This window comes from Puma concolor, chromosome A1 (genome assembly GCF_028749965.1).
Source record: "Puma concolor isolate L17-30 chromosome A1, mPumCon1.1.hap2, whole genome shotgun sequence".
Lineage (NCBI taxonomy): Eukaryota > Metazoa > Chordata > Mammalia > Carnivora > Felidae > Puma > Puma concolor.
In genome coordinates this window covers 215,382,868-215,403,387 of record NC_141667.1, presented here as the reverse complement: position 1 = coordinate 215,403,387, position 20,520 = coordinate 215,382,868, and the positions used below count along the sequence as shown (strand labels likewise).

The 20,520-nt window shown below is 34.6% G+C and overlaps 1 protein-coding gene across 4 annotated transcripts in view; it reads left to right on the top strand.

The window, feature by feature from the left end:
- The window catches only part of CCDC122 (coiled-coil domain containing 122), a 55,432-nt gene that overhangs the window by 26,962 nt on the left and 7,950 nt on the right, over positions 1–20,520 (top strand). For 3 of the 4 annotated variants that reach the window (XM_025924951.2, XM_086711724.1, XM_086711714.1), the window contains exon 6: positions 4,848–5,402. In XM_025924951.2, the coding sequence (XP_025780736.1) occupies positions 4,848–4,997 (150 nt within the window). In that variant the 3' untranslated portion in view covers positions 4,998–5,402. Of the gene's footprint in view, positions 1–4,847; positions 5,403–20,520 lie in introns of those variants that run through there. The other variant, XR_015252979.1, reaches the window with a different exon arrangement.

The following is a 20,520-nucleotide window of genomic DNA, read 5'->3' as shown; positions in this document are numbered from 1 at the left end:
ATTCAGTGAATAGACACTCATAATTGTTAGCTTTTCCTGATGGATAGACCCTGTAATTATTATGTAATGCCTTTCTTCATCTCTTGTTACAGTCTTTAGTTTAAAGTCTAGTTTGTCTGATGTAAGTATGGCTACTCCAGCTTTCTTTTGACTTCCAGTAGCATGATAGATGGTTCTCCATCCCCTCACTTTCAATCTGAAGGTGTCCTCAAGTCTAAAATGGGTTTCTTGTAGACAGCAAAAAGATGGGTCTTGTTTTTTTATCCATTCTGATATCCTATGTCTTTTTATTGGAGCATTTAGTCCATTACATTCAGTGTTATTACTGAAAGATATGGGTTTAGAGTCATTGTGTTATCTGTAAGTTTTATGCTTGTAGTGATGTGTCTGGTCCTTTGTGGTCCTTGCAATCTTTCACTCACAGCGTCTCCCTTAGGATCTCTTGTAGGGCTGATTTAGTGGTGATGAATTCCTTTAGTTTTTGTTTGTTTGGGAAAACCGTTCTCTCTCCTTCTATTCTGAATGACAGGCTTGCTGGATACAGGATTCTTGGCTGAATCTTTTTCCTGTTCATCACATTGAAAATTTCCTGCCACTCCTTTCTGGCCTGCCAACTTTCAGTAGATAGGTCTGCTACTAACCTTAAGTGTCTACCCTTGTATGTTAAGGCCCGTTTATCCGTAGCTGCTTTCAGGATTCTCTCTTTATCTTTGTATTTTGCCAGTTTCACTATGATATGTTGTGCAGAAGATCAATTCAAGTTACATCTGAAGGGAGTTCTCTGTGGAGTACCTACATTTTAATATACTGTTGGTATGAGTGTAAATTGGTAAAAAGTATTTTGGAAAGGATTTTGAAATTACCTAGTAATTTTTAACTCTAATATTCTTTCTTGAGGTAAATTGTTGTTAAGAGTAGGTACACAAATGAAAAGGTTTAGTTTGACTAATTTTGACTAAGATATATATTTACACCTGTTATTACCATCAACTAGATCAGGATAGAACACTTACCCATCATGCTTACGAAGTTCTTCTGTGCTCCTTCCCCCAGGCTACCACTATTCCGGTTTTTAAAAACAACTTCATTGAGATATAACTCGCATACCATATAATTAATCCATTGAGAGTGCATAATTCAATGGTTTTTAGTATATTTATCAATAATTTCTAACCATTGCCACATTCAATTTTAGAAATTTTCGTCACCTCAAAAAGAAACATCATACCCTGTAGCTGTGACCTCTTCTTTTGTCTATTTTGTTTACCTAAATTTTTGCTCTACCATATTCTTCTTTCCTACCTGATGCTCTAAAATTCCTTCTTTTATCATTTCCTGTCTCTTTAGAAAAATAAATTCATTCTTTTAGAATAGGTCTGCTGGTGACAAAGTGTTTTAGTTTTTTTTCATCTGAGAGTGTCTTGGTTTCCCCTTCACTCCTGATGGATATTTTTGATGCATATAGAATTCTGGGTTGAATATGTTTTCACTCATATGTGGGTCCTGAGAAACTTAACAGAAGACCAGGGGGGAGTGGAAGAGGGGAAAAAGTTACAGAGAGGGAAGGAGGCAAACCATAAGAGACTCTTAAATACTGAGAACAAACTGAGAGTTGATGGGGGGGTGGGGGAGAGGGGAAAGTGGGTGATGGGCATTGAGGAGGGCATCTGTTGGGATGAGCACTGGGTGTTGTATGGAAACCAATTTGACAATAGATTATATTTAATATAAAAAAATTAAAATAAAATAAAATAAAATAATTCTGGATTGAAAGTTCTTTCCTCATTTGAAAAATTCTGTGCCACTTCTTTCTGACCTCCATGATTTCTGATGAAAAATCCTGTCATCCAAATTGTTTTTCTCCCTATAGATGAGGTGTTCTTTTTTTAAAATTGAAATTTGATTAACATACAGACTTCATAACATCATAACATAACATAACATAACATAACATAACATAACATAACAACATCATTTTGGGTATTATGCAATATATCAGTTTTATACATTACTCAGTGCTCATCACAATAAATGCATTCTTAATCCCCTTTACCTACTTTACCCATCCCCCCATCCAATATCCCTTCAGCAACCACCAATTTGTTCTCTGTATATGAACAATACGGAATTTAGCAATATATTTTATATAACATTCTTCTCAAAATAGGGTAGCAGCCATTTGATTTTCAAAAACTGTCTCAAATAGCACATGACTCCCTCACTTTTCTTTTTTTTTTTTAATTTTTTTTTAACGTTTATTTATTTTTGAGACAGAGAGAGACAGAGCATGAACGGGGGAGGGGCAGAGAGAGAGGGAGACACAGAATTGGAAACAGGCTCCAGGCTCTGAGCCATCAGCCCAGAGCCCGACGCGGGGCTCGAACTCACGGACCACGAGATCGTGACCTGAGCTGAAGTCGGCCAGTTAACCGACTGCGCCACCCAGGCGCCCCTCTCCTTCACTTTTCTATGTGTGTGCTACATTCCTTACAAACCCCCTTCTAATGATACATGTCCTCCTGAACTTGCATTCTAGTTGGAGACATAGACATAAACAATATATGTAAGTAAAATATATGGCATGTTAGCTAAGGATAGGATTAAGGACAAAAAAATGGAGCAGACAAGGGAATATGTAATATATGTGGTGTAAGGAGAGAGAAGGCGAAATATTATATCTTCTAGCCATCAAAAGCTGCACTGAGAAGGTCTCTTTCAGCAAAATCCTAAAAGTGAAGGAGTTAGGCATGCAGATCTGAGTGAGAGCTTTCCAGGAAAAAGTAAATGCAAGTGCAAAGGTCTTAAGATGAGACCATTCCTGGGCTCAGAGATTAGAAGAGCAGTGTGGCTAGAATGGAGGGAAGGAAGAAAACAGTAGTGGATGAGGTCAGATTTGGCTTATACAGGGCCTTGTTTTCTTTTTGCCACTGTGTTTTGTGACCACCACCTCTCCTTCATTATTGCTTGTTTCTTCCTATCCAGAAACAGTAACTAAATGAGAGTAGTGGCCCATCCACTTCCTAGAGGCAAAAAGTTACTTTCTGTACAGAACCATTTACATCCTTGGCTGCCTACAGATAATCAAATTTGAACATTAAGACACATCTCAAAGTCTGAATGTTATCAGTAGAGGCTGAACAAATGGCTGACTTTCAAGAAGGCTCACAATGTGAACTTTGCCTTTACAAAGTCACTTCTTGTCTCCCTCTCTCTCTCTTTTTTCCCTTTGTTCATTTGTTGTATGCATGGGGGGGGTTGTTTATTTGTTAATTTCAAGTTTTTATTTAAATTCTAGTTAGTTACCAGAGGGAAACGGGTGGGGAGGATGGGTGAAATAGATGATCAGGATTAAGGAGCGCACCTGTCATGATGAGCACTCCATGATGTATGGAATTGTTCAGTAACTATATTGTACACCTGAAACTAATATAACATTGTATGTTAACTAGCTGGAATTAAAATAATACAAAATAAGACAAATGAAATATTGGCATGTGAAAAAGAAAAAAATAAAGTCACTTCTTGGCCAAACTGCCTTTTAGCCTTGTGAGCTTAGAAACTTAATCTTGTTAGTATCCCAGAGTTGCTTAGACATAGAGAGATGCTAGTAAGTTCACAAGAAACTGATGTATATAACTCAAATATCAGCTTATTAATTTACAATAATAAAATTCTCAAGGAAACCAGATAACTTATGTCAGCCATTGGTGCTTCTCCCTGTAAGGGAACTACATTGGAAGCCAGGAGTTGGTTAGTGAGCATGGAAATCAAGTCAGTCATCTGAGTTTGAATGTTCTTGGACTCTGGCTCTGGGTGCTCAAGGAGCCAATCCCCATAACACAATTATACTTGTCAGATAATCAGTTCCTACCAGCACATGACTCCTTAACTTTCCTATGTGTGTGCTACATTCTTCACAAAACCTCTTCTAATGATATATTCTTTCTTTAGGTGTATTAATACCTTTTGTGACATCTAGCTATGACTGGTGATCTGGAGTCCCACTAAGGGTACCTTGCACATCTCTACTCTGATCCATTCTGTATTAGTTTCATAGCTTACTACTGAAGAATAATTTTAGAAGCATGCTACTATGCAACTGACCAAATTTACTGATTAAACAAAAATTTGTTTTAGTTATTTTATTGCTATGAATATATTCTATGAATAGCAGTATGTGCACATTCAGCAACTATTCTCTCCTTATGAATATATTCTATTGTATATACCAGTGGATATAATATATAAATATATTATGTATAGTGGATATGTATGTTTTTATATAGAAATATAGATATAAATATATATCCTCTTAAGTATATTCAATGTATAAAAAATCTTTTTTTGAATATAGTTTCACATCTAATATGATGTTTCAGTTTATATTAATTTATTTCTAATCCTTTTCAAGTCCTTTTTTATTTTGTAAACATATTAGCAGGGTTAGTTCACCAGTTTCAATGAATTATCTGAACTTAAAGAATTAGCAAAAATGAAAACTTAGAATGACATAAAGTTTATAGAACTTTATGTGAAGTGTCAGTTGACAAGTTTTCACTTTGTCTTTATGGTAGTAATTTGATGTCTCTGTCCCAATTCTCCTGATGCTGTTGCAGAGCTGTATTTTGATCTAATTTATTTTTTTTGTAATCATGTATGTCTTATTTTATGCATTAAAAGCATTATTCTGAGGAGTCCATAGTCTTCACCATATTGTCAAAAGGACCCATGGCATAATAACGGTAAAGAAGGTCTGAGCTAAGGCAGGAACTTGGAAACAAAACGAGTGACCTTTGGTGGGGGAAAAGCAGAGGGGAGATTCAGGATGTGTACTCTTGTTTTAACAGGTACAACATAAGAGATATAATGCAATTCTTAAGCGTTTGCATTGTCAAGTGAACAAGCTTCAGTCAAATAGAAGACAATGGCAATCGAACATTCAACAACTGGAAAAAACTGCAGCTGAACTGAGAAAACGCATTGGAATGAAATACTAACGTGGCTAAAGGGCAATGTAGAACATAGACTATGCCAACAAAACAGAAAATTCTTTGGATTCTTAACAACCAGCATCTACTACCAGAGGTCTGTCTTAATAACAGATGTATTTTCTCTCTCTCTCTCTTTTTTTTTTTGAATCAGTTACCTGTTTACCTTCCAAGCCTACAATTGACAACAGTAGAGAGACAATAGGAATGCTTATGTAAGAATAGTGCAAGATTCTATATAAACATTTTGAGTGTATAAGATAAACTGTACTCATGATTCTTATTTTATAAATGTGTTGTTTGCACTATCATATGAGGTAAAAATTTAGAAGGAAACACTTGAAGTTATGATTTATTTTAAATGATTTATTTTAAATGATTGTTTCAAACATTTTATTAAAACTTGCTTTTTTACCACTGCCTTCACAGTAGTCCATAAATATTGACATTTATAATAATGTTGTTGTATGTTCAGTGCTTCAGGTACTTTACTCAGTTTTTTATTCTGAAGGTAGCAATCTTTTTTTTTGTTGTTATTAGATAACATAATTTTAGAGTGTTGCAATGCATAAAATTTTTTGTTTACTTTTCTGTCTGTAAATTTGTTAGTAATATTCTGTGATGAAATTGATATTATAGTATCGTGCAAGGCAAATATGAGCTCTTAAAAAAAGAATATTAACCAGTATACACTACCATGTATTTTTTCTCACTGGAAGTCATATACTGTGTCCATGGCAACATTTCAAAATTTAACTTGATACTAAGATAAAAATGCTCCTTCTTATGGCTCCATTGAATCAAATTTTTAGGAACAAAAAAAATATTGAGGATAATGGTTTTTAAATATTTACTTTTAGGACTTAATGCTTTCAAAGCAACAACATCAAAAAGGTATCTCAAGTCCATTTTCTCCTCACCTTTCTTTGTGCCTACGACTAAGTAAGAGGATAGCTGATATAAAACCTGACATAAATAATCTTGTTATGTCTAACATTAATAATCCTATTATGAATTAGCATGGCTCAGTATGTCTAACATGTTAACTATCTTTGCTGTTAACACAATCAGCCTTGGTGCATGACTCAGAAATGCAGTTAGACTAAAAATGGTTAAACCTGCAGATTGTAGAGAGTATCCACTATGCTCAGCGGAAGACAAGGCTGACACAAAGGCTGATGATATAAAAATATTTCAGTGTATTTTGCATATTTAAAAGGTTATTTTTATAATTATACTTTATAATTTTATTTACAGTTTATAATAGAAAAATTCTAGCTTTCTAAACTTTTTAAGCTTATAATAGGTTTCAAAATATTTGTACGTGATAGCTAAACACCTTGAGTTATGTTTGTGAAAATTATTTTTAAATTAAGATAGAAAAATAGGTTTAATCTGCTTAAGATAATGTGTTCTATTTGAGAAAGTTGTTTTTAATGTAGTTTTCTGAAATACCCATGATAACAATACATGTACCTATTTTATTTTATTTTATTTTATTTTATTTTATTTTTCAACGTTTGTTTACTTTTGGGACAGAGAGAGACAGAGCATGAACGGGGGAGGGGCAGAGAGAGAGGGAGACACAGAATCGGAAACAGGCTCCAGGCTCCGAGCCATCAGCCCAGAGCCTGACGCGGGGCTCGAACTCACGGACCGCGAGATCGTGACCTGGCTGAAGTCGGACGCTTAACCGACTGTGCCACCCAGGCGCCCCTACCTATTTTAAATTTTGTGACAGATGAAAGAATTACTTGAAAGAGAAATTCTTTTCTTTCCTTTCTCTTTCTAATCTTGAAAATCATTTCAGATGATGGAGGCTTTCAGATTAACCAAGAAGAACTAAAACTTGAGGTATCCTCAAGCCTGATCATATAGTTAGTGGATATGATATCTCAACATAATCATAAACTCTGCAGTTAGAAAATAAAGTAATTTTTTAAATTTCTCTATAGCTGAATCTAGATTAGAATATGAGCTCTTCTGCTTAATGGCCTTTGTCACATACACTTTTGCCTTACAACTCAGTCTATTTTGAGTAATCATTCAGTCAGATTCTCCTTCTTCTCATTTTCTTCTTGGAGGTAGTCTAAATTCCTGGAGCAGGGGATGGGCAGTACACTTACATTGTTTGTCATCAGGGGAAGGGTCCTGGTCCAAGCAGCATTCTCACTGGCCTCTGCAGAGCTGTAACCCATCTTCTTGGTCTTGAGGAGTTTGCCTATGCCACACCTGCAGTGGTTGTCTCTAATTAATGTGGTCAGCCTCCTCACCCAATCACAAGGTCTCTTCTGCTCATGTTTACTTCTCTTTTTCTGTATGTAGGACAAATTTTACCTCTTTGGGGCCTGTTATTCTACTCACGAATTCTTCCTGACTCTTTGATTCCTGGTATAAAATGAGTCTTTCAAGTCTCTCAGTGCTTTGGAGCTCAGCAAATTTTTCTCTCAAAATGCCCCGTGTTCTGCAAAGGAAAGCTATGATTTTAACACTATTGTGTCTACTGTGGACTCTTTCAAAAGCCTAATGTGAAGCTCAAAGCTGATAAATGACTTCTAAATTCTGAGTAGTTGTGTCCTGACTCTAGCCTGCTAAGTTCTATTATCTAAATGATCAGGAAAAGGTAAGTAGTGCAAGGAAGCAGTGGGAGGAAAAAAACCTACAGTTATATATCAAAATATGACTTACTATATGTGCAATGTATAGGCAAATTATAGTTGACCAATGTGAATAAAATGATATCTACTTTTAAGTCATATATTAACATTGGTGATTTCCATTGTCAAAGCAGCTATCATAGGCACTGTCATGGACAGTATAAATGATCTATGTGTTATCTGTTAGGCCATGTTATTCTAGTCAATTGATTAATCATGTTATTTTCTAAAAGACTAAAGATATGAAATAGCAACAATAGTAACATAATTGAGCAACTATGCAATGCCCTATTTGGCAATTTGCATACATTAATTCATTTACTCTTCAGAATAATGAGAATAATGGCTTAAAGTATATATTATTGTCCTTGATTTACAGATGGGGAAACTGAGGCTTAGGGACTTGCTTAAGATCTTATCACACAGCTCATCGGGGCAGAGTTGAAATTCATTGTCCTATTTTTTTTAGCTACATAAAATATCCTGCAAAAAATGATCCCAAAGAAAGCCTCAATTTTACAATTTTATTATTAAATAAGTATTTTATTTGTATACTTAATCAATTTTTAAAATAAATTACAAGGCATAAGACAAATTTAACTTAAAGGAGAAATCTTATGGATAAAAAAAGGGGGGAATTCCACATATAGGTCACCACACCGTCCTAACAAGTGAAAAGTTAATAGGCTGAAAAATCAATAACTCTTCTTGGATCCCTAAGAGGTGAGGACACAAGGGAAACCACTGTCTCTGAATTTGGAGACACAGGTAGGCAAATACAACAAGGCGCTGCTGGCCAGAGCAGAGACTCACAAACCTCCATAGGAAACAGTGTCAGGACAGGAAAACCTAACTGTAATTGATAAATTTCTGGAGTCCTGGCGTACTCTAAGAGTTAAAAACCCCAGGGGAACCCAGGCAGAGGTAGGTCCCCACAATACTGTGAGATTTATCTCCAGATAAGAATTACAACTGACTTCTCCTCAGGAACCATACAGGCAAGAAGAGAGTGGTGTGAAATATTTAAAGTGTTGACAGAATAAAATCCACCAACCTAGAATTCTGTACCCTATGAAATTATCCTTCAGAAGTGAAGGAGAAATAAAGACTCTCAGACAAATTGAGGGAATTTAATGCAGTAGACCTACCTCACAGGAAATGTTAAAGAAGTTCTTTAGAGAAATAAAAAATAATATAAGTAAGAAACTTGAATCTGTATAAAGTAAGGAAGAGTATCAAAGAAGGAATAAGTGAAGGTAAAAGGAAACATTTTATTTTTCTCATTCTTTTTTTCTTTTAATTTTAGTTAGGTAACATACAGTGCAATATTGGTTTCAGGAGTAGAATTCAGTGATTTGTCATTTGCATACATCATCCAGTGCTCATCACAAAAAAAGTGCCCTCCTTAATACCCATCACCCAAGTAGCCCATTCCCCACCCACCTAATTCCACAAACCCTCAGTTTGTTCTCTATCATTGAGAGTCTCTTGTGGTTTGTTTCCCTCTCTCCTTTCTCCCTGCTTCCCGTATGTTCACCTATTTTGTTTCTTAAATTCCACATATGAGTGAAATCATATGGTATTTGTCTTTCTCTGTTTGACTTATCTTGCTTAGCATAATACCTTCTAGGTCCATTCATGCCATTGCAAATGGCAAGATTTCATTCTTTTTCATGGTTGAGTAATATTCCATTGTATATGTATACCACATCTTCTTTATCCATTTATCAGTCAGTGGATACTTGTGCTCTCTCCACAGTTTGGCTATTGTTGATAATGCTGCTATAAACATTGGGGTGCATATACACCTTTACATCTGTACTTTTGTATCCTTTGGGTAAATACCTAATAGTGCAATTGCTGGATTGTAGGGTAGTTCTATTTTTAGTTTTTTAAGGAGCCTCCATACAGTTTTCCAGAGTGGCTGCACCAGTTTGCTTTCCCCTGAACAAGTGAGAAAGTGGTCCCCTTCTCAGGGTCCTCACCAACCCCTGCTGTTTCCTGAGTTGTTAATTTTAGCCATTCTGACTGGTGTGAGGTGGTATCTCATTATTGTTTTGGTTTGTATTTCCTTGACAATGAGTGATGTTCAGCATCTTTTCATGTTTCTGTTAACCATCTTGATGTCTGCTTTGGAAAAGTGTCTATTCATGTCTTTTGCTCATTTCTTCACTGGATTATTTGTTTTTTTGGGTATTGAGTTTGATAAATTCTTTATAGATTTTGGATGCCAAGACTTTATCAGATATGTTGTTTGCAAATAACTTCTCCCATTCTGTAGGCTGCCTTTTCATTTTGTTGATTGTTTCCTTCACTGTACAGAAGGTTTTTTTATCTGGATGAAGTCCCAGTAGTTCATGTTTGCTTTTGTTTCCCTTACCCCTGGTGTATTTTTCTTATTCTTTTTTTTTTTTTTTTTTAATTTTTTAACGTTTGTTTATTTTTGGGACAGAGACAGAGCATGAGTGGGGGAGGGTCAGAGAGAACGGGAGACACAGAATCTGAAACAGGCTCCAGGCTCTGAGCTGTCAGCACAGAGCCCGACGTGGGGCTTGAACTCACAGACCGTGAGATCATGATCTGAGCTGAAGTCGGACACTTAACCGACTGAGCCACCCAGGTGCCCCATATTTTTCTATTCTTAATTGACATAACAGATAACAATTTGCTCGAAATAATAATGTTAGCAACAATGTATTCAAATATACACACTTATATATATACAAATATGTTATGAATGCTTCTATATGTGAAATGAGTGACGGCAATGATAGAAGGCATGGGAGGAAAGAATTAAGATTATTTTGTTATTAAAAGATATTCATACTACCAGTGAAATGGTATAGTGTTACTTGAAAGTGGACTTGGTTTGGTTGTAAATATATATTACAAATTCAAGGGCAAGCACTAAGAAAACTTAAAAAATAAGTGTAACTGATATTCTCCAAGAAGAGAAAATGGAATCATATAAAATGCTTGACTAAAACCACAAAAGGCAGGAAAAAAAGTGAGAGACAAAAAAAGTGAGAGACAAAAAGTGAGAGACAAAAAGTGAGAGAACAAAACACAAGGGCAAAAATCGAAAACATTAACAAATATGCTAGATATGAATCCAGCTATATCAGTTATCACTATGAATGTCAATGATGTAAATGCACCAATTAAAGACAGAGATTATCAGAGTGGATCAAAAAACACAAGTCATATGTTGTCTATATGAAGCCACTTTAAATATAAAGACACATACAGATGAAAAGTAAATGGATAGAGAAAAATATACCATGCTGACATTAATCAAAAGAAAACAGGAGTAGCTATATGCTTTCATAACGGAGCAGACTTCAAAGTAAGGAAAGTTATTAGAGATTAAGAAGGACATTACATAGTAAGAAAGGGGTCAATTCTTTAAGAAGACATAATAATTCTTAATGTGGATGCATCTAACAACAGAGCATCAAACTATGTGGGGCAAAAACTGATAGAACTGCCAAGGAAAAATAGATAACTCCACTATCATAGTTGCAGACTTCAACATAACTCTATCAGAAATGGACAGATTCACCAAAAGAAATTCAGTAAGGACATCGTTGAATTCAACAACACCATCAATCAACTGGATACAACTCACACCAATACACTACTTCATCCAACAACAGCAGAATACAGATTTTTCTCAAGATTACATAGAACATTCACCAAGATAGACAATATTCTGGGCCATAAAACATACCTTAACAAATTTAAAAGAGTAGAAATCATAAAATATTTGCTCTCAGACCATAATGGAATTAAACTAGAAATCAATAACAAAAAATAACTGGAATAATCCCCAAATAGGTAGAGATTAAACTACATACTTGCAAATAAATAGATCAAAGAAGAAATCTCAAGAAATTATAAAATATTTTGAACTAAATGAAAATGAAAACACAATTTATCCAAATTTGTGGAACACAGTAAAAGCAGTGCTTAGATAGAAATTTATGGCATTGAATGCATATATTAGTAAAGAAAAAAAAATCTAAAATTAATCATCTAAACTTCCACATTAGGAAGCTAGAAAAAAAAAACAGTAAATTACATTCAAAGTAAGTAGACAAAAAGAAATAAGAATTAGAGCAGAAATCAATGAAATAAAATGCAGGATATCAGTAGAGAGAAATCAATGAAACCAAAATCTGGTTCTTTGAAGAAATCAGTAAAATTACTGACCCTCTAGCTACATTAACTAAGACAAAAAGGACAAGTCACAAATTTCTAATATCAGAAACGAAAGAGGAGACATCACTATAGATCTCATGGAAATTAAAAGGATAATAAAGGAATACTATGAATAGCTCTATGCCGATAAATTTGATACCCTAAATGAAATGGACTAATTCCTTGAATGATATAATCTGCCAAAACTGACACAAGAAAAAACAGATGATCTGAATAGGCCTATATTTATTTAAGGAATTGAATCAATAATTCATCACTTTCCAAAACAGAAAGCCCCAAACCCAGAGGGTTCAGTGGTAAGTTCTGCCAAACATTTAAAAATTACACCCATTCTCTATAATCTCTTTCAGAGGATAGAAGCAAAGGGAATACTTCTTAACTCATTCTATGAGGCCAGCATTAACCTAATACCAAAACCAGACAAAAAAATTACAAGAAAATAAAACTATAAACCAATATCTCTCGTGAACATAAATTTAAATATCCTCAACAAAATATGAGCAAATCAAATCCAAAAAAGTATAAAAGAAATTGTATGCCATGATCAAGTGGGAATTGTCATAGGTACACAATTATGGCTCAACATCCAAAAATCAATTAACATAATCCATCACATCAACAGACTTAAAAAAGTAAAATCATGTGATTATACCAATAGATACATAAAAATCATTTAACAAATCCAAATCCCATTTATAATAAAAACACTCAGTAAAGTAACAATACAGGAGAACTTTCTCAACTTGATAAAAAAAATTCTACAGCCAACATCATACTTAATGGTAAGAAACTCAAAGCTTTCCATTAAGATTAGAACAAGGCAAGGATACTTTCTCTCATCATTCCTTTTCAACATCATACCGTAAGTCCTTGCTGATGCAATAAGGTGAGAAAAAGAAATAATATGTATACAGATTAGGGAAGATATAAAACTGTTTATAGATGACATGATAATCTAGGTATAAAACTGAAAATAATTGAAAAAAAGAACAAGCTGCTGGAACCAATAATCAATTATAGCAAAGTTTCAGGGTAATATAAAAAAGTCAATGCTTTTATATAACGATAGTGAACAAGTAGAATATGAAATTTAAAACGATACCATTTACTTAGCACCCCTAAAAATGAAATACTTAGGTACAAATCTAATAAAATATGTGCAAGATCTATATAAGAAAAAGTAAAAAACTCAGATGAAGGTGTTCAAAGAAGAACTACATAAATGGAGAGATATTCCATGTTCACTGGTAGAAAGACTCATTATAGCCAACATGTCAGTTCTTCCCAAGGTGATCTACAGATTCAATTCAATCCCAATCAAAATCCCAGTAAGTTATTTTATGGATAGTGACAAACTGATTGTAAAGTTTATAGAGGGAGGCAAAAGACTAAAGACTAGCCAGCACAGTATTGAAGAGGAAAAACAAAGTTGGAGCACTGACCTTATTTGACATCAAGACATACTATCAAGTTGCAGTAATCAAGATGGTGATGTACTGGTGAAATAATAGGTAAATTTAACAGACAGCTACATAAAGAGACCCACATAAATGTATTAACTGATCTTTGGCAAAGGAGCAAAGGTAATACAGTGGAGCAAAGATAGTCCCATTCAACAAATGGTGCTGAAACAATTGGATATCCACATGCAAAACAATGAACCTAGACACAGACCTTACACCCTTCACAAAAATTAACTCAAGGAGTGTCTGGGTGGCTCAATTGGTTAAGCAACTGACTCTTGATTTAGTCTCTCTCTTTCCCTGCCCCTCCCCCACTCAATCTGCTCTCTCTCTCTCTTTCTCTCAAAATAAATAAATAAATAAGCTTAAAAACAAACAAACCAACCACAACAACAACAACAAAATTAAAGTGGATCATAGACCTAAACATAAAATGCTAAACTGTAAACTCCTAGAAGGTAACATAGGAGAAAATCTAGATGATGTTGGGTTTGGTGTTGCCATTTTAGATACAACACCAAAGGCAACCCATGAAATAAATAGTTGATAAGCTAAACTTCATTAAAATTAAAAGTTTCTATTGTGTAAAAGACACTGTCACAAGAGAATTGTAAGACAAGCCACAGACTGGGAGAAAATACTGCAAAAGCTCCATTTGATAAAAGACTGTTATTTAAAATGAAGAACTCTTAAAATTCAATAACAAGAAAACAAACAACTAGATTTTGAAAGTGGACCAAAGACCTTAACAGAAGCCTCACCAGAGAAGACAGATGGCAAATAGCATATGAAAAGGTGTTCCACTTTATATGTCACCAGGGAAGTGTGAATTAAACAATGAGATACACTACACACTTATTAGGATGGCCAACGTCAGGAACCCTGACAACACCAAAATGCTAATGAGGATGTGGAACAACAGGAACTCTCATTCATTTCTGGTGGGAATGCAAAATATACAGCCATTCTGAAAGACAGTTTGGTGGTTTCTCATAAAACTGAACATATTCTTACCATACAATCCAGCAATTGTGCTGCTTGGTATTTATCCAAAGGAGTTAAAGACTGATGTCTATGCCAAAACACAGATGTTTATGGCAGCTTTATCCATAATTGTCAAAGTTTGGAAGCAAGCAAAATGTCCTTCAGTAGGTGATTAGCTACATAAACTGTGGTATATCCAGACAATGGAACATTATTTAGTCCTAAAAAGAAATGAGTTATTAAGCTATGAAAAGACTTGGAGGAACCTGAATGAATATTACTAAGTGAAAGAAGCCAATCTGACAAGGCAGTAATACCACATGATTCCAACCATATGACATTCTGAAAAGGTAAAACGATGGAGATAATAAAAAGATCAGTGGCTGCTAGGGTTGGGGGCAGGGTAGGGGAGAGATGCATAGGCAGAGAACAGAGGAATTTTAGGGCAGTAGAAATACTCTGTATGATATTATAATGATGGATATATATCATTATACTATTTATCCAAATCCGTACATAGTATAACACCAAGAGTGAACCCTAAGGTAAACAATGGACTTTAAGTGATTATGATGTGAAAGTACCATTCTGGTGAGTGAAGTTGATAATGAGGAAAGCTTTGCATGTGTAGGGACAAGGAGTATATGGGAAATCTTGTACTTTCCTCTCAATTTTGTAGTAAACCTAAAACTGCTCCTAAAAATAGTCTTTTTAAAAAGCACTCAAATGTAGTTAACACTACATCAAGGTCAGTATCAGTAAACATTTTGCTAAGTGAAGTGAAATCCTGCTTATAAATATTACTTTGGAACCTTTTAAAATTCATATAGGTGACTGCAATGAAAACTCTATGTTCCTGTATCACCTAACATCGAATGTGGAATCCATTGCTCATATAAAAATCATTCAGGCCTATATTACTGATATGGAGATTTGAGACCATTTTTTGGCAGAGGAATCAGTAGATTGAGAAGAGCTTATAGTTTTGCAACTATTTGATTTGTTAGTTGCTTATATTTTCAGTATTACGCATATTTTTCATTAAGCTAAGGATAACTAAAGCTAATGATCAGAATCTAAAAATTATATGCCTTTCAAAAATAATCTATGTTATATTTGTTTATTTGGATTTATAATGTATTTCTAAGGAAAGGGTTTTTTTTTTTTCCTTTTCTGATAAATTTGGCAGTGTGAGTAATGGATTTTCGATATCACATTATTTATCATATAATATTCTCCTGAATGTTGCTGAACTATGACCAAAACCAGAAAAAATAAATTGAAACAGATACTAATAGCAGGATAGCTTTATTCAATACATAGCTAAGAATGGGATGCTCCAAATTGCTTTTTCTTTTCTGTAATTTTCAATTTAAGCGATGGCTTTGAGATCTAAAACTTTAGAAAAATAAAAATAGTATGTGATTTGGTAATGGCAGAGCTGTTTACATAATCTAGTGAAGAGAGACATCAAGTAATGAAATTTAAATCTCTTAATTAATGAGATGATGTATTCAAAAGGAAAATCAGAGTTCATGCAATAAATAGTTTTAAAAGGCTTATTATCCAAAAGTTCCCTGGCATAACAGTCATGTCCAAATTGGAATAAAACACATAAATATCAGATGTGTTCCAGTATTTCTCAGTCCACACAGCACAAGGTAATTTAGAGACAGTGATAATACACTAACAATCTAAGATATAGTTTCTGTCCCAAATGTTTAACTCAAGACATATGATCCCCCTCATCTACTATTATTTGTTACTCCCCCTGACATTATTTGACATAGTATTTAGACAAATGTAATCACTTTGCTTGTATTGAAGAAGCTTCATCAAGGTGTTCTCAAGACTATGTATGTCTCCTTGAGTCCACAGTGCTGCTTTCTTTGTGTACCTGGCATAAATAAATAAATAAATAAATAAATAAATAGCTAGCTAGCAAGCCTGCAATCTGCATGAGTTGTTTTGTCTTCAGTGACTAATGTTAACTAACTCATGCACAGTGATCCAACCAGATGTCAGCACATCCAATTGGCTGAAAATATCACAGTTTTCTCTTCATCTGCCTGTTCCACAGAGACTGTATAGAGCCATCCTTAAGTGTCTGTCATCCTTTAGAGTGAGACCTCTTTGGAGACACTTCCATCCCTTAGATGTAACATTAACTTTGCTGGGCTGTTAGATAATGTTGATATTATTTTAATTTGTGGTTCATACAGATTTGTATTAAGCACTCACCTTGCAGAAAGGTCCAGTCTTTTTCTAATCTTCCAGTAATTTGGGTTGTTCATCTTCTAAGCCTTTCAGTCTCAATCTGTCAATGTAATTTACCCCTGCACAGTTTTTTAATAACTAGTGTAACTCTCTCATTTTTCTAACATTCCTTTCCATTAAAAATGCCATGGCCTCATTCAGAGCTCACCTGTTTTTGGTCTCTGCAGAGCCATAGCTGTGTCATCTTCAGGCTCCAGTTCTCATTTTTGTTGTAACTCCAAAGTTTAATCCATGGCTTAAAGTTAGATCCTGAACATTGAAAACAATCTCTTCATTTATAACTGGCTTACGCAAGAGAATCTCTTTTTTCTACTTTGAGATGCTTCACAGAGATCAGCTTTCTCAGCAACACTGTGCAGTGGACATAGTCCGGACTCTGCCCAGATCCTCTCAGATCTTTTTTTTTTATCCCTTATGAGCATCCTTCTCCCAACTAAGGCATGTTTTTGCCTCCAATAGCTCTCACCTAAGACTTCCTGTGGGAGGTTTGCTTCCCTCAAAAAAGACTTTGCCTGAGATTGCCGCCTTGCTTGGCTTTCTCCTTACTAGTCTGGCTTCCCTTACCAATTTCACCTGCGAGGGCTTCAGTAATAAATCACTTGCTCAGAGTCTGCTTCTGGGAATCCCAAAGTAAGTCCCCTTGCAAAAATAATCACACACTGAAATCTATTTTTAAGAGATGACAATTATTCTACTCCTGCTGTTCATTCCAGATCAATCCCTCTCCCAGCAGTAGCAGCAGCAGCAGCAGAGAAAATAAAAAAAAGAAAAAAAAAAAAAAGAAACTTACACCTTTGAAATGTAATCACTGTCCCATTTAGTATAATTTTGATATCATTTATTTGCTTTAAATTTAAAAAGCCAAAGGCACAAACTTTATTCCATATATATAGTGTGAATATAAAAGTACACTATTAGCCTTCAAATATAGTAAATAAATCACTATGTTGCATTTATCTTTTTTGATGTTAGTGTTCTTAGGAACTACTATGTTGCTGCATACGATAATTTATTAAATAAATCTTGATTCTGAGATCCCAATTTCAAAGTGTAGGATATTTCTCCAACTGTGTTAAAGTCACATGACTTTATACAGCTGTATTAGAAGACTCATGCAAGCAGACCAAAAGGGTAATATTTACGGAAAACATCTATGTTACTCTCATTCCAACCAGATGACAAGACAGAGACAGGAATAAATCATGTGTGCACATCCACAGACCCTACTTCTTTATATAGTCATTCTGGTTCTCTCAAGCCATTCTTTCCCATCTTTTCCATTTTTTTAAATTAGTAATTCTCTTTTCTAATAATTCATTATGCTACCTATAGCTCAAGAACACTGGAGTAATAGTCTGTTGCAGCCTAAGAGTAATTAACTCAGAAAACTACCAAGACATATGGATCTATAAGACAGAACATTGTAAATATGAAAGTCACAGCATCTGCCAGCATGGTTTTTTAAAATTTGTAACTTTGAGAGTATTTACTGCTAATAATATCTTATATCTTTGTGATATTTTTACCATAGCAACATTCAAAATATAAAATTAATAATTCCCAAAAACGATTATTGCTGTTGTGAAAATTATTTTATCTTAAGCTAAAGTAAATATAATCCTTTTTGCTCTGAACTTCAAAATGCTTTCAAAGTTAATGTTTCTGGTCCTCAAAACTTCTAGCTGATACATGAATAATTTAAAACTACTGCAAATGCAAGTGAGGGCCAGCAATAGGATCAAAACTTGAATACAGACTTTCATTTTTGTAACATTGTCTAAAAAAGAAGCTAACTAGTACAGGTTATAGCTGAAAACACTGAACTAATTGCAAAGAGACAATTTTCAAGTTATACCTTCTCTGTGTTAGGTAACTGTCAAAATAAACATGGCATGATTCTTTTCATCCAGGAGATCAATTTAGTTGGCAAGAGAGATATATATATAACAGATTCAAATACAATGTACAGCACCCTGCAATAGAAACAATTAACCCAACTTTGTGGAAACACAAAATGAAGAGCACTTAATTCCAAATGGAGGCAGGGAGGCTTAAAAGAAGACATGATGTTTGAGGTGAACTGCAAAGCATTATAAGTTCTTGTGATTGTTTCCACTCATCAGACCCTGAAAGTTTTTTATTCCTGTTTGCATCTCCACAACCTAGCAGATACTTGGAGTGTATAAATAGTACTCTGATGTATGTTGAATGAGTTAGTGAATCAGATAATCAACCAATATTCTTATTGATATCTCCCAACATTCCTATCTTCCGTCTCTCTTAGCTCTAGTACTATTGTTAATGCTATTGCTTGAGTTCTTTTCTATGAGTAAAAACTGAGCATGTAATGCTTCTCCTAAAAAGAAAGAAAAAAGAAAAACTTTACGTGGACACAAAATCCATTTCATCACTAAATAGTAAACACTTACAAATCTGTCCCAACCCGCTTGTTCACCCTCATTTTTTCCTGTTCAATCTAACAACCCTATACTCCAGTCAGAGCAAAATTTTAACTCTTCTGTAAGCATGTATTTTCACGCATTATTCTCTTTGCCTTGAAGTTCTCGCCTACATTCAGGAATTAACTCTAACTCAGTCTTCAGCCTCAATTTCTCTGTAATGCCACGGCTTAGAAATACTAAGAAACCTATATTATGATTTCTGAATCAACACAAATATTTGCTTACAACTTAGAGAACTTATGCACAAATCCTTGTTTAAAACAGGTTAAGGAATGCCTGGTTGGCTCTGTCAGTTGAGCATTTGACTCTTGATTTTGGTTCCAGTCATGATCCCAGGGTCATGGGACTGAGACCTGTGTGGGGCTCTGCGCTGAGTGTGGAGCCTGCTTAAGATCCTCTCTCTCTCTCCGGAGCTCTGCCTCTCTCTCCTGCTGGTGCTCTCTCGCTCTCTAAAAAAAAAATAAATAAATAAAATAATTTTAGACTTCTAAATATTGGGCTTTATTATGAACAGTCTGGCATGGAATTGTTTGGATAATACCAAATAACAGATAATTTCATTTATCATCTATAAAAGAACATGAGAATTAGTTGTTCCATGACTATTCCAAAATCTACTTTTATGATTTTAAATCAAAATGTGAATATTTATGAACACAAACTTTTTTGAATCACTGGGTTCTACTCCTGAAGCCAAGACTACATTGTATGTTAACTAACTTGAATTTAAATTAAAAAAAAAAGACAAACTGTTTTAAAAAATGCCTTTCTAGGGGCGCCTGGGTGGCGCAGTCGGTTGAGCGACCGACTTCGGCCAGGTCACGATCTCGCGGTCCGGGAGTTCGAGCCCCGCGTCGGGCTCTAGGCTGATGATGGCTCAGAGCCTGGAGCCTGTTTCCGATTCTGTGTCTCCCTCTCTCTCTGCCCCTCCCCCGTTCATGCTCTGTCTCTCTCTGTCCCAAAAATAAGTAAATGTTGAAAAAAAAAATGCCTTTCTAGAAAATGAAATTATGTTTTTAGTTTAGCCCTAATGAAAGTAAACATGCTTAACAAGCCACAAGAAATATGCTTTTTGTCTTCTTCAATTATAAATACTTTGACTGAACCATGCTTTATAAGAGTTTTATATATTGAAAAATTAGATAAAATGTTCTATCCTTTAAAAAAGAAAGCTGGTAATAAGCTTTATGAAAATACAACTCAACAAATGAGACTGTATGGGAATAGAAAGAAAATCTGTATTAAAAATGAAAACCAGAATATTTCTCTTAATATTGTACATTAATCATAAATTTAATGATATTTAGGGTAATTTGGGAAAATTTCACTTTGTTTTTATTGTTTCTCTATGGGTTATGCATAATTATGAAGTTTAACTATAATTTTAATGTAATTTTCCCAATGACACACTTTATATCTTTCCTAATTACATTTGTAGCAAAATCATTTTCAGGAAACCAGCTTTCTG